The sequence below is a fragment of the Cetorhinus maximus genome, chromosome 23 (assembly GCF_964194155.1).
Source record: "Cetorhinus maximus chromosome 23, sCetMax3.hap1.1, whole genome shotgun sequence".
Lineage (NCBI taxonomy): Eukaryota > Metazoa > Chordata > Chondrichthyes > Lamniformes > Cetorhinidae > Cetorhinus > Cetorhinus maximus.
The window spans coordinates 20,038,195-20,051,300 of record NC_135901.1 but is presented as its reverse complement, the minus strand read 5'-3'; the positions used below and the strand labels follow the sequence as shown (position 1 = coordinate 20,051,300).

The 13,106-nt window shown below is 43.3% G+C and overlaps 2 protein-coding genes and 1 long non-coding RNA gene across 3 annotated transcripts in view; 2 read left to right on the top strand and 1 right to left on the bottom strand.

Annotated features, from left to right (window-relative positions):
• Positions 1-13,106, top strand: part of LOC144697205 (uncharacterized) — a 306,206-nt gene that overhangs the window by 37,620 nt on the left and 255,480 nt on the right. The gene's annotated exons all lie outside the window — the stretch shown is intronic.
• Positions 1-13,106, bottom strand: part of LOC144697397 (uncharacterized) — a 49,957-nt gene that overhangs the window by 20,058 nt on the left and 16,793 nt on the right. The window contains 1 exon segment of the mRNA XM_078569377.1: positions 11,690-11,695. Within this exon segment, the coding sequence (XP_078425503.1) occupies positions 11,690-11,695 (6 nt within the window).
• Positions 4,314-8,977, top strand: LOC144697365 (uncharacterized). The gene is made up of 2 exons (XR_013580340.1): positions 4,314-4,427; positions 8,504-8,977. It is a non-coding gene; the product is annotated as an uncharacterized LOC144697365 (long non-coding RNA).

Here is a 13,106-nt window from a genome sequence, read left to right as displayed (position 1 = left end):
CTCATAGTATATCAATAACCAGGATACTGTTGCACTAATAATCAGAATCCTATTGCATCAATAAAGAGGATCCTATTACATTAATAATCAAGATTCCATTACATTAATAGTCTGGTGCCTATTTCATCAACAATCAGGACCTTATTGTATAAATAATCATCCTACGAGATTAATAATCAGGATTCTATTACATTAATAATCTGGATTATATTTAATTACATGGTTCCATTTCCATTAATCGTTAGCTGCCTATTGGTTCAATTATCAGGAAATTATTGCAATTATCACGATGCTAATGCATTAATAATCAGAATTATTTCAATTAATAATTAGAGTCCTATGGCATCAATACTCAGGATCCTATTACGTTAAAGTCATTTTCCAATTGTGTCCATAATCAGGATCCTATAAGATGAATGCCCAAGAGGCTATTATATTAATAATCAGAGCCCAAGTACATCAACAATCCCTCCAACCCCACTCAACAGCTCTTGTACCCTCAAATTTTCACTCTGGGGTCACACAAAATCTGAGGTATTAAAATGGGATCACACTGGGAAAACATCTGGGAAGCACTGATTTAAACAAACTCTTTCTGGACTTAAATGCACTTATCTCATGACTCATCTCACTATCAATGTCACATCTCCATGTTCTATCTCCCTAATAGAAGTTATTATTATTCGTGGTTTCAGGTGTCGTTGTGGGCTTACCCTTGTTCTGCTATTATCACATTCTGCTTTCTTACCTTAATGCTACTATCAGCACCTTTTTTAGCCCTTATCACTACCATTAACACTCCCTTTGTACTTTTGATCATGACATCTTTGTCAATCTCTCCTTTGCCCCTACCTATCGCTGGCCTTCTATCCAGCTTCACCTGCTGCACCCCCATTAAACAGTATAAATTTCATCAAATTTCTACTTCTCTCCAGCTCTGAAGAAGGGCCATATGGACTCTAAACGTTAACTCTGTTTCTCTCTCTATAGATACTGCTAGGCCTGCTGAGTTTTTCCAAAATTTTCTGTTTTTGTTTCAGATTTCCAGCATTGCAGTATTTTGCTTTCAATCTCAAAGACAACCTCTTGTAGTTCGGGTGGGGGTGGTGGTGGTGAGTGCTCAATCACGTTTGGAGGGATTAAATGATATGTGTTTTATATTGCATTACATTTTCTATTACAATCACATAAAAATCTGGAACACTGATGGGAATATGGATTGGTGTTAGGTGAGAAGATCTGGCTCAGTGTATTACTGCAGGAAGTCTAAAAACTAGAGTCACAGTATTTCAGAGCTGATTCCTGTGCTGGCAGCAATCCCATTGCTAACTGTTGATAAGGCTCCAGTGGTGCTGTAGGATGATGCACACAAGGAATTTGTGAACTATCTGAGGGGAGAGGAAGGGATCTGGAAAGCTGCAGACTCTTCATGTTGTTCCAGGAGAAGTGGGGTCTGGTTGTGTAGATGTCAGGTTTTACACAGCATATGGTCAGCCTGTGGTTTCACCCTGGATGAAGAATCTCTGAATGAAGAATCTCTCTCTCCATGGACACGCAAACACCCACACAAACAGATACACATGGGGAAACTTCCTGTCCAATTGGGTGGACACCAAACAACCTGACTAACATTGGGGATAAAGTATTGGTGCCTGTAAGGGCCACCGTGTTTGAGAAATTCAAGGAAACATTACACTCCAAAGACTACAAGCAGTTTTGCCCATGCAATTCCACCTCTTTCTCTGAACCTTAAATCTATACTGAACAACATTTGGCACAGAGGCAACAACAAAACATTAACATTGAGCAATCTACTGCCACCCTGGGTTATCAGCCCCATTTAGAGATAGTGTACAATACAGGGCATAATCCTGGGATAATTACAGCCACTAACTTTCCTCTTGTAATTACAGAAGATGCAAATTCTTCTATATTGATGGTCCAGTTGATGAAGAGAATTCTAAGGCGGGTTACAAGGAGAAAGAGTATAATGTTGTTTTGACTCTGTAGTCCAATATTTCCCTGACTTTGATCATTGCTGCTGCAATGTCATAGGACATATATTGCACAATATCTAAAAGGAGCCATAAATATTGCACAACTTCACAATTTACAACATTACTCCTGATGTTCATGTGTTCCCTAGCTTTCTTTTCCATTAGTTTCATTTACAGATCTATAAGTGATGGACTTGCTGCCATCTCGAACAAAACTGTTTTCACCACTAAGGCTCCGCTCTTATTTAATAGTCTTCATGACATCATCGCACTAGGACTGGATGACATTATAAGAGTCCATTGTTTGTTAATGATCCACATCGATAGCAACAAGAAATATTAATAAACCTGAGCACATTATCTAGGCTGACACTCCAATGTGACATTGAGGGACTGTTGCACTGTGAGAGACAGTGTCCTTCAGATGGAACTTATGGAGGCTCTGGCCACAATCTTGTAATCCTCCTTATATAGTAGTGGTGCCAAAGGACTGACAGGTTGCAAATGTTACACCCCTGTTCAAAAACACAGCAATTACAGCCAATCAGCTTAACATCAGTGGTGGGACAATGATGAAGCTAATAATCCAGGCGAAATTCAATTGCCACTTGGAAAAGTATGGATTAATAAATGGAAACCAACATGAATTTGTTAAAAGCAAATTGTATTTGACTAACTTCATCAAGCAAGAGTGTATAAAGTACTGGAGTTGATGCCTTGGTGGATAAAACGGTGGCTAGTGTAGTACCACACAGTAGACTTGTCAGCAAAGTTGAAACCCATCAGATTAAAAGGGTAGTGGCTGCCTGTATATTAAATTGGTTCAGGGACAGAAAGCAGAAACGTTTGTTTTTCAGGATGGAGGGAAATTTTCAGCAGTGTGACCCCAGCATTCACTACTGCTCTCTTTAATATATATCAATGAAGTGGACTTGGGTACACAGGGCTGAATTTCAAAATTTGCATGTGTTTCAAAACTCAGAAATATAAGAAACAGTGAGGAGGATAATAACAAATTTCACGAGGACAGGGAGACACTGGTGAAAATGGCAGACACATAACGAATTAAATGCATACACCATACTGCTTTGCACACCTTACATTCTTACCAACTTTGGGAACATTGTCTGAATGGTCAGGATGGTGAGGCATTAAGCAGATGGGAAATGGATTTAGAAACAGTATAAATAAGAAATTAATAGGGAAAATACAAGCAACAAGTGCCCATGGAAATAAAAATGAGATTGAATGCAAAAACAAAATAAACAAAACTAGAAGACAGAAAACACTAGCTACTTAAGATTATTGGAATTAATCTGTCTAGGAAACCATCAGCCATAAGGCATTTGACTGAAATAAATGTGTGATGTAACAATCATGAAATATACACAAATAATTCCAGTATATGTTATATTGCTAACAGGTCAACGAAGGCTTGGATCATACAGAGCCAGAGGATCTGCGGTTTCACAACCATCAGTGTGTTATACAATATAAGAGACCATTTTTCAGAGCCACTGATTTGTGTCAGTAATACCTGTGCATTCCTGTTTTAATTGTATGGAAATTACAGCTGTGTTTTGGGACTAAATTGGACACACGAGCATAGAAATGTCAGCAATCATCCATTTTAATGTGAGGACAGTTAACACTCCTGTGAAGGGGTTTGGAACGTTTTTATACCGTTAAGCTGCTATAAAAATTTAAGTCATTGACTGTGGGAAGGGAGTAAACTCCCTGTCAGAGCTGCAAACTCGTGATACAGTCACGCCACAGATTGACTTCTCAGCAGCTGAATGTGGAAAGAGATGCATTTGGTCATCCCATTTACTGACAAAGCAGCACAGTCACATCAGAGAGAGGCTGTTGACATATTTCATGAGAGCGAGGGCATTTTGTTATTTTTCCAACTGTTCACACTGCAGTTTAAAGGTTCAAAGGGTTTCATGCATGATCAGCATATTTTTACTGTAGAGAATCTTTTTAAATGTTCCGTTTGATAGGAAAAGACTCACTTGTTCATCGCACCTGCTGGCATACTAGTGAGCTCACATGTGAGTTCAACAGGGGATGGATTCTACAATTATTTCTACTGTTTTGGTGACTCTTAATTCCTGACCAATTCCAATTCCCCTTCTCTGGAAGTGGATAATGGCCGGTGCATTTGGGTTCCTCTATAACCTGTTTTCTAATTTTATTTGTGGTTCTTTAGTCCCGGTCTGCACCCGGTAACAGCCAAGAAATCACGAAAACCATGTCTCATTTACAATGGCGGGACATTTCCCCAGCATCCCTCGCGGCGGAGAATGTCCCCCATCCAGACCACAGGAGCCCAGTGCGCAAGTGCAGGACAGCATAGTGTTTGGAGCATGCGCAGTGGGAGTGATAGCGAAGGGAACGTACCTGCATGTCGTCTCTGCAGCCAATAAGGTAGCTGCGTGTCGGAGGGAGCGATGAGCGCAGTGAACACCCAGTGAAAGCGTCAAACCCCGAATAAGAAGCTCCCAGCCCAGTCTGGGGTTTCCCGGAGCCGCTGAGCTTCCTGTGGTCACAGGCGCGGGTTAACGGCTGCCATCTTGAGCGGGGTCAATGTGCAGCAGGGCGCATGCGCGGTCATCCCTGTCCCTGTCAGCAGGAGGAGGGAATGTTGTGAATTTCCATCCTGGACTGAGAGGGATGGATTTTGGAAACTCCTTTTACAGGGGGGTTAGGAGGGGAGAATTTGCCAACGGAAATGTAAAGCCAAGCAACACATCAGGACTGATAGAATCATTCGATTCATCAGGACCTGGATATTATTAGCCTTTGAGTGTAAGCATTGAGTTCCAGGTCGTTACCATTCACTGTAAAATTTCCTCCTCACAATTCCCCTGTAGATCTTAAATCTGTTTCCCCAAATCATTTTGTGGTCTGCTAATGGGAACAGATTTTCTTTTTCTACCTTATTTAAATCTATTATAAATTTGTCCACCTCTATCAAATCTCCCTTCAATCTCCTTTGCTCCAAGGAGAACAACCCCAGTTTCTCCAACCTAACATTGCAACTATAATCCCTCATTCCTGGAGCCATTCTGGTAAATCTCCTCTGCACCCTCTCAAGGACCATCACATCCTTCATAATGTGTGGTGATCATTGGTTTGCACAGACCCAGATGTCCTGTGTTCGTGTCTATGATGTCATCACACACCGACAATTGCGCGGTGACATCACCCCGCTCCCCGGGTATTTCCACAACTGGGAGATTTTTCTCTGTGACACCAGTGCTTCTGATATCTTTCCATCTTCAGGCTCCAACAGGAGATTTTAAAATTGAAAACAGTGAAATCGTTTCAGAAGTGAGTCACTCACCATCCTGACTTGGAAATATATCGTCGTCCCTTCACTGTCGCTAGGTCAAAATCCTGGAATTCCCTTCCAAACAGCACTGTGGGTGTACTTACACCACATGGACTGCAGCGGTTCAAGAAGGCAGCTCACCACCACCTTCTCAAAGGCAATTAGGGATGGGCAATAAATGTTGGCCCAGCCAGGGGAAGTCCACATCCCGTGAATGAATAAAAAAGTGAGTATTTTTGACCATTCATCTAAAATTTAGAGCTTTTAATGCTATGCTCTGTTACCTGTGAGAGGTTCCATGGCTCTGGAGCTGGTGTGGCTCCTTTACTGTGGATCTGAAACCATGTCCATTCATTGCTCTGTTTCACCTCTGCCCTTTCTAATCACCTCTCTGCCATTGTCTAACTTCCGATGTCTCTAATAATGGGTGTATTTTAGTTATGTTTAGTACATTTTACTGTTACTTCTGCCGACCATGTCTAAATGAGGTTTCTGCCACTGCCCATCCCCCGACCACGTGCTGCTGGCTTCCCAGCTTTATCTTCCCACAGTATCTTTCATGGTCAGGAATTGTTTTTCCTGCACTACAGCCCGTTTCTCTTCTGTTTTTGAGCTTATGTTGACCATTAAATTCTGCACCATTTTTAATACCCGTAGTTCATTTTTCAGACTGAAACATTAACCCTGATTCTCTCTCCACAGATGTTGCCTGACCTGCTGAGTTTTTCCAGCATTTTCTCTTTGTATCTCAGATTTCCAGAACTGCAGAATTTGCTATTATTTTATTGCAGGCATTGCTCACAGAACCAAGTCTAGAAACACAGGCGGACCAATTAAGAGCCAGTTTGTAGCAGGGTCGACAGTGGCTGCAGAAGTTAGTCCCTGGCCTCCATTGTAGGCCCATTTTCATTGAGTTATAGAATCACTGAGTGATTTCAATACAGAAGGAGGCTATTTAGCTCGTCGTCCCATGCTGGTTGTCTGCGAGAGCAACTCAGTTAATCCCACTCCCCTGCCCTTCCCTCATAGTCCAGCGATTGTGATTTTTGCTCCAGGCGTTTATCAAATTTCCTTTTGAAAGCCTTTGATGCATCAGTTTGAGCTGGAGGGGCGATGGAGGAGAAGCTGCTGAGTTTAACCCCAAGGACCCAGCAATTTCCGATGTGAAATTGTCGAAGGAGGTAGATTCCAGGAGAGGTCAGGTTGCAAAAGGATAATGTTCCAGAACAAGTATTTCTGTGGATGCTTTTAATCTATTTTACATATGCATATTTTTAAAATGTATTCTTGAATTTGGGAGTCACTAACAAGACCAGCAGCAGATATTACCCATCCCCAGTTACCTGTGGAGAAGATGATGTTTGACCTTCTTGAACCGCTGCAGTCCGTGTGGTGAAGGTGCTTCCTCAATGATGTTAGATGAGTAGTTACAGGTTATTCACCCAGCGATGAGGAAGGAACAAAGATATATGTCCAAATCAACAACAATAATTTGTATTTGTATAGCGCCTTTCGATATGAGAAAACACTCCAAGGTGTTTAACAGAAATGTTACAAAGAACCTTTGACACCGAGCCCCATAAGGAGATATTAGGGGCAGGTGACCCAAGGCTTGGTTGAAGAGGAAGCGGAGAAGGTGGAGAGGTTTAGGGAGGAATTTCCAGAGCTTGGCACCTAGGCAACTGAAAGAACGGCCACTGAAGGCCTTTTAAAATCAGGCATGCTCAGGAGGCTGGATTAGAGGAGAACATATATCTTGAAGGGTTGTAAGGCTGGAGGAGGTCACAGAGATAGGGAGTGGTGAGATTATGGAGGGATTTGAAAACAAGAATGAGAAACTTAAAATGTAGGTGCTTCTTAACCTGGAGTATTTGTAGGTCAGTGAATACAGGAGTGATGGGTGAACAAGACTTGGTGCGAGTAAGCACACGGGCAGCAGAGTTTTGAATGACCTCAAGATTACGAGGAGGTTGAATGTGGGAGGCCGGCCAGTTGTGTGTTTGGATAGTTAAGTCTAGAGGTAACTAAGGAATGGATGAGAGTCTCAGCAGCAGACGAGCTGAGACTAGGGTGGAGTCGGGTGATGTTACTGAGATGGAAACAGGCGGTCTTGGTGATTATAGATTTTCCCCCTATTTATACCTTTCTCTGTTGCCTTGTCTCTACTCTTTGATTTACCACATCTTCCTAATTTTTTATTCTTCTTGTCAAAATGGACAATTTCACATTTTCCCACATTATACCCCATTTGCCAAATTATTGCCCACTGACCTAACCTATCTATATCCCTTTGTAGCCTCCTTACATCCTCTTCACAACTTCCTTTCCTACCTATCTTTGTATTATTAGCAAATTTATCAACCATACCTTCGGTCCCTTCATCCCAGTTATTTACATAAATCGTAAGAAGTTGAGGCCGCCGCACTGATCCCTGTGACACCCCACTCATTACAGCTTGCCAACCAGAAAATGACCCATTTATGCATACCCTCTGTTCCTGTTGGCCAGCCAATCTTCTATCCATGCCAATATGTTACCCACTACACTGCAACTTTTATTTTCCACCATAATCTTTGATGTGGCACCTTAGCAACTGTGTTCTGGAAATCTAAGTACAGTGCATTCACCGAGAGGGATGGAGTCAGTGGCTCGGTAGTGGAGCTTGTTGCTGGACTGACGACAATGGCTTCAGTCTTCCCAATATTTAAATGGAAGTGATTTTGGCTCATCCAGTACTGGAAATCAGACAACTCAGGATAATGTGTGACCTAGAGAGGAACTTGGAGGTAATGGTGTTTGCATACACCTCCTCACCATGGTCATTCTGGGTAGTGGAGATTGATGGTTTGGGAGATTCTGTCAAAATTCTGGTTAGTTGTAGGTATATAAAACTCCCCTTAAACCCCGGCCTCTCCCACCTCTCTATCCCCCTCTTCCCATAGAGGCTAGAGTCTTGTGTAGGCCCAAATTGGGTGACAGTTTCCCTTCTCTGAAGGACATTAGTGAACCAGTTGGGTTTTTATGATAATCCAGCAGCTCTGATGGTTATTTTTTCCTAGTGCCAGCCCCACAAATTATCAGATTCATTCAGCTCAATTTCACAACCTGCCTTTGTGTTTTGGTGGGTTCTCGCTCATTCCCTTTTTTCTGTTTTCAATATATTTCACAGGGTATTAGAAGGGGAAGATTTGCAGTCGGGAAACTGAAACCAAATATCACATCAGGATCTGACGGTGACGCCCAATTTATCATAACTTGAATATCACTGGAGTTTGAACATGGAAGGAGAAAGCACCATTCACAGCGGAGAGAAACCGTACACGTGCTCTGTGTGTGGACAAGGTTTCAACCGATCATCTGATCTGTCGAAACACCAGTGCATTCACACTAGGGAGAGGCTGTTCACCTGCACTGAGTGTGGAAAGGGATTCACTCGGTTATTCACCCTGCTGAGACACCAGCGAGTTCACACTGGGGAGAGACCGTTCACATGCCCTGAGTGTGGGAAGGGATTTACTCAGTCATCCACCCTGCTGACACACTAGCGCACCCACACGGGTGAGAGGCCATTTACCTGTCCTGTGTGTGGAAAGGGATTCATTAATTCAACCAATTTGCTGACACATCAGCGAGTTCATACCGGGGAGAGGCCATTCACCTGCCCTGCATGTGGGAAGGGATTCAATAATTCAACTAACCTACTCAGACACCAGCGAGTTCACACTGGGGAGAGGCCATTTACCTGCTCCGTGTGTGATAAGGAATTTACTCAGTTATCCTACCTGCTGAGACACCAGCGAGTTCACACTGGGGAGACACCGTTCACCTGTTCTAATTGTGGGAAGGAATTCAGTCAGTTATCCCACCGGCTAAGACACCAGCGAGTTCACACTGGGGAGAGTCCATTCATCTGCTTCGAGTGTGGGAAGGGATTCACTCAGGCAAATGATTTGCTGAGACACCAGCGAGTTCACACTGGGGAGAGGCCGTTCACCTGCTCCGAGTGTGGGACAGGATTCACTCGGTTATCCAACCTATTGGATCACCAGCGAGTTCACACTGGGGAGAAGCCGTTCACCTGCTCTGAATGTGGGAAGCGATTCACTCGGTCATACAGCCTGCAGAGAGACAAGCGAGTCCACACTGAGAAAAGTCCTTCCACCTGCACAGAGTCTGAGAAGGGACTCATTCAGTTATCCAACCTGTTAACAGACCAGCGAGATCACACTGAAGATAGAGCTTTTAAATGTCCAAACAGTGAGAAGTACTCTAAAAGTTACCTGGAGTTGAGGTACCATCAAGGTGTTCATAATGATGAGAGACCGTTCAGGTGCTCTCACTGCAGGACTGAGTTCAGGCGATCATCTGACCTCAGTGAACACCAATGCACTCACTCTGGGGAGAGACCCTTCACTTTCCCCGAGTGTGGAAAAGGACTCACTCAGTCACCCAAACTGCAGACGCGCCAGCGCACTCACACTGAGGAGAGGCCGTTCACCTGCCCTGATTGTGGGAAGGAATTCACCCAGTCATCCAACCTGCTGAGACACCAGCGAGTTCACACTGGGGAGAGACCGTTCACCTGCTCTGATTGTGGGAAGGGATTCACTGAGTTGTGCAACTTGCTGACACACCAACGAGTTCACACTGGGGAGAGGCTGTTCACCTGCTCCAAGTGTGGGAAGGGATTCACTGAGTTGTGCAACTTGCTGACACACCAACGAGTTCACACTGGGGAGAGGCCATTCGTCTGCTCCGAGTGTGGGAAGAGATTTATTAATTCAACCAACATGCTGAGACACCAGCGAGTTCACACTGGAGAGAGACCGTTCACCTGCTCCGAGTGTGGGAACGGATTCACTCAGTTATCACATCTACTGAGACATCAGCATGTGCACACTGGGGAGAAACCGTTCACCTGTTCCGTGTGTGGGAAGGAATTCACTCAGACAAATGACCTGCTGAGACACTAGTGAGCTCACACTGGGGAGAGACCATTCATGTGCTCCGAGTATGGGAATCAATTCGCTCAGTTATTCACCCTGCTGAAACACCAGCGAGTTCACACTGGGAAGAGGTCGTACACCTGTTCCAAATGAGAGAAGAGCTTCTCTCGGTCACCCAACCTGCTTCGACACACCAGCGATTTCACATTGGGCAAGACCTTTTAAATTCCTGGACTGTGGGAAGTGAAATAAAAGTTCCTGGGAACTGTTCCATCTACATGTTCACACTGATGAGAGACCGTTCAGGTGCTCTCACTGCAGATCTGTATCCAGGAAATCATTTCAATTCACTGTACACCAGGAATTTCACAGTGGGGAGAGGCCATCCACCTGCTCAGAATGTGGGAAGGAATTTGCTGAGACACCAGCGAGTTCACAAGTAACCACAGTGATTGGATTTTTCTGTTAATCACATTCAGGACTGAAGCATGTCCATTGGGTCTGTTTCTGTTGATGTTAATAAACACCAGCCCAGTTATAGGGGCTAATATTCTGGTTAAAAGTCAAATAAATCAGCTTTGAATCAAATACACTGTGTCAAGTCTTTTTAATATCTCTAACACAAGTTAGAAGTGCTCTCCCTCTCCCTGTCTCCTCCATCCTTACCTCCAACAACAAGTGTGAGGAGCTCATGGAGTTTCTTCATTACTAAGATTGAGACAATCCAATCAGCTGCCTCTGCTGCTTCCCTCCCTTCTACTATCCAATTCCCTTCTGAATACCTTGATTGAACCTGCCTCCACCACCCTTTCAGGAAGTTTGTTCCAGCCTCCAACCACCTTCTGGGTGACAAAAGTTTTCCTCACATCACATTTACTCCTTTTGCCAATTATTTTGAATCTGTGGCCTCTAATCCTTGATGTTCTCTTGAAGGGAACAGTTTAACATTATTTACCCTGTCCATATCCCTCAGGATCTTGAATACCTCTATCAAGTCTCCTCTCAGCCTTCTTTTCTCTAATGAAAACCGTCCCAACCTCTCCAATCTATCCTCATAGCTACAGTTCTTCATCCCAGGAATCATTCTTGTGAATCTCCTCTGTACTCTGTCCAATGCCTTCACATCCTTTCTCAAGTATGGCACCCAGAACTGGATGCAGTACTCTAGATGAGGCTTAACTAGTGTCTTACACAAGTTTCAACATGACCTCTTTACTCTTGTACTCAATGCCTCTATGAATAAAGCCTAAGATTCAATATGTTTTATTAACTGCTCTCTCAACATGCCCTGCCATCTTCAATGACCTATGAACATATACACCGAGGTCCCTCTGTTCCTGTACCTCCTTTAGAGGCTCTCCCTTTATTTTAATCTGTCTCACCATATCTTTCCTGCCAAAACAAATCACCTCACACTTCTCTGCATTGAACTTCATCTGCGACTTGTCTGCCCAATCCACCAAAATATTTATGTCCTTTTGAATTTCAAGACAATCCTCATCACAGTTGACAACATTTTCAATCTAAGGCTCATGGAATGTTAGCCTTTATTGCAAGAGGATTTGAGTACAGGAGTAGTGAAGTCTTGCTTCAATTGTACAAAACCTTAGTTAGACTGTACCTGGAGTACAGTGTGCAGCTTTGGTCCCGATACCTTAGAAGGGATATTATTGCCATAGAGGGAGTGCAACAAAGGTTCACCAAAAACAAAAATAGCTGGAAAAACTCAGCAGGTCTGACAGCATCTGCAGAGAGGAACACAGTTAACGTTTCGAGTCCGTATGACTCTTCATCTGGGAGTCATACGGACTCGAAACGTTAACTGTGTTCCTCTCCAACAGATGCTGTCAGACCTGCTGATTTTTTCCAGCTATTTTTGTTTTTGTTTCAGATTTCCAGCATCCGCAGTATTTTGCTTTTATCTAAAGGTTCACCAGACTTGTTCCGGGGATTGCGGACTGTCTAATGAAGAGAGATCGGGGAAACTGGGACTGCATTCTCTAGAGTTTTGAAGAATGAGAGGTGACTTCATTGAAACCTACAAAATACTTAAAGGAATAGACAGGGTAGATGCAGGTAAGATGTTTTCTCTGGTTGGGGAGTCTAGAAGCAGGGGACACAATTTCAAACTAAGGGGTAAGCCACTTCATACCAATAAGAGGAGAAATTTCTTTACTCAGAGGTTGTGAATCTTTAGAATTCTCTACCCCAGAGGGCCGTGGAAGCTCAGCCATTGAGTATGTTTAATGTAAAGATTGATAGATTTCTGATTAACAATAACGTAAAGAGTTACGGATAATGTGGGTAAAAGGTATTGAAGTGTTCAATCCACCATGATCATATTGAATGGCGGAGCAGATTTGACAGGCTGAATGGCCTTCTCCTGTTCCTATGTTCCTTTATGTGGAGCAAATATGTAAACATTTGTTCATGAAATGGATTCACTCAGGACAGACAGCAGGGATTATTTCAGGAAATTACACAGTGTAGTGAGAAAGGAAATTCAGTGTCAGGACTGGGGTGCTGGGACTTGTTGCTGAAGGTTTGAGAACTGAAATAATCTGGAGTAAGAAAGGAGAAAATGACAACAAACTGAATATGAATAAACATGGAGCACCATTACCCGATTTCCTTCATCCCCGGTTTTAATCTCTCCACCATTGGTGGCTGTGCCTACAGCTGCCTGGACCCTAAGCTCTGGAATTTACCTCCGTAAACCTCTCCACCTTTCTACTTCACTTTCCTCCTTTAAGACACTCCTTATAACCGACCTCTTTGACCAAGCTTTTGGTCATCTAACCTAATATGTCCTTATGCTCCTGTGAA